The following is a 323-nucleotide window of genomic DNA, read 5'->3' as shown; positions in this document are numbered from 1 at the left end:
CTGTCTTTGCTGCCGCAGCATCGCCGTCACCCTGCTCCTCCCTTAGACGTTCCCGACGGCTGGCCAATGGGGGGGCCCCCAAGACTTGTCTGTGCGAGCGCTGTCACGACACTCCAAGTGCAGCAGCAGCAGCAGCAGCAGCAGCAGACGCAGCAGCAGCAGCAGACGCAGCAGCAGCAGCAGCACCAGAAGCAGCAACAGCAGCAGCAGCAGCAGAGGCTCCTGAAGGGCCCTCGGAAGCTGCAAAGACGGATGAGGACGCTAGAACAGACATGCAGGCCGAACAAGAGGGGTCGGGCCCTCCCAGTAGCAGCAGCAGCAGC

General features: G+C 63.8%; 1 protein-coding gene across 1 annotated transcript in view; it reads left to right on the top strand.

Annotated features, from left to right (window-relative positions):
• Positions 1 to 46: 46 nt before the first annotated feature.
• ETH_00042250 (uncharacterized protein) overlaps positions 47 to 323 on the top strand; it is a gene marked incomplete at both ends in the record, with an annotated part of 4,225 nt that continues 3,948 nt past the window's right edge. The window contains one exon of the mRNA XM_013375410.1: positions 47 to 306. Coding sequence (XP_013230864.1) covers positions 47 to 306 — 260 coding nt within the window. The remainder of the gene's footprint in view (positions 307 to 323) is intronic.

The sequence above is a fragment of the Eimeria tenella genome, genomic scaffold, assembly GCF_000499545.2.
Source record: "Eimeria tenella Houghton genomic scaffold, Eth_scaff2767, whole genome shotgun sequence".
Taxonomy (NCBI): domain Eukaryota; phylum Apicomplexa; class Conoidasida; order Eucoccidiorida; family Eimeriidae; genus Eimeria; species Eimeria tenella.
This window is presented reverse-complemented; position numbering and strand designations above follow the sequence as displayed.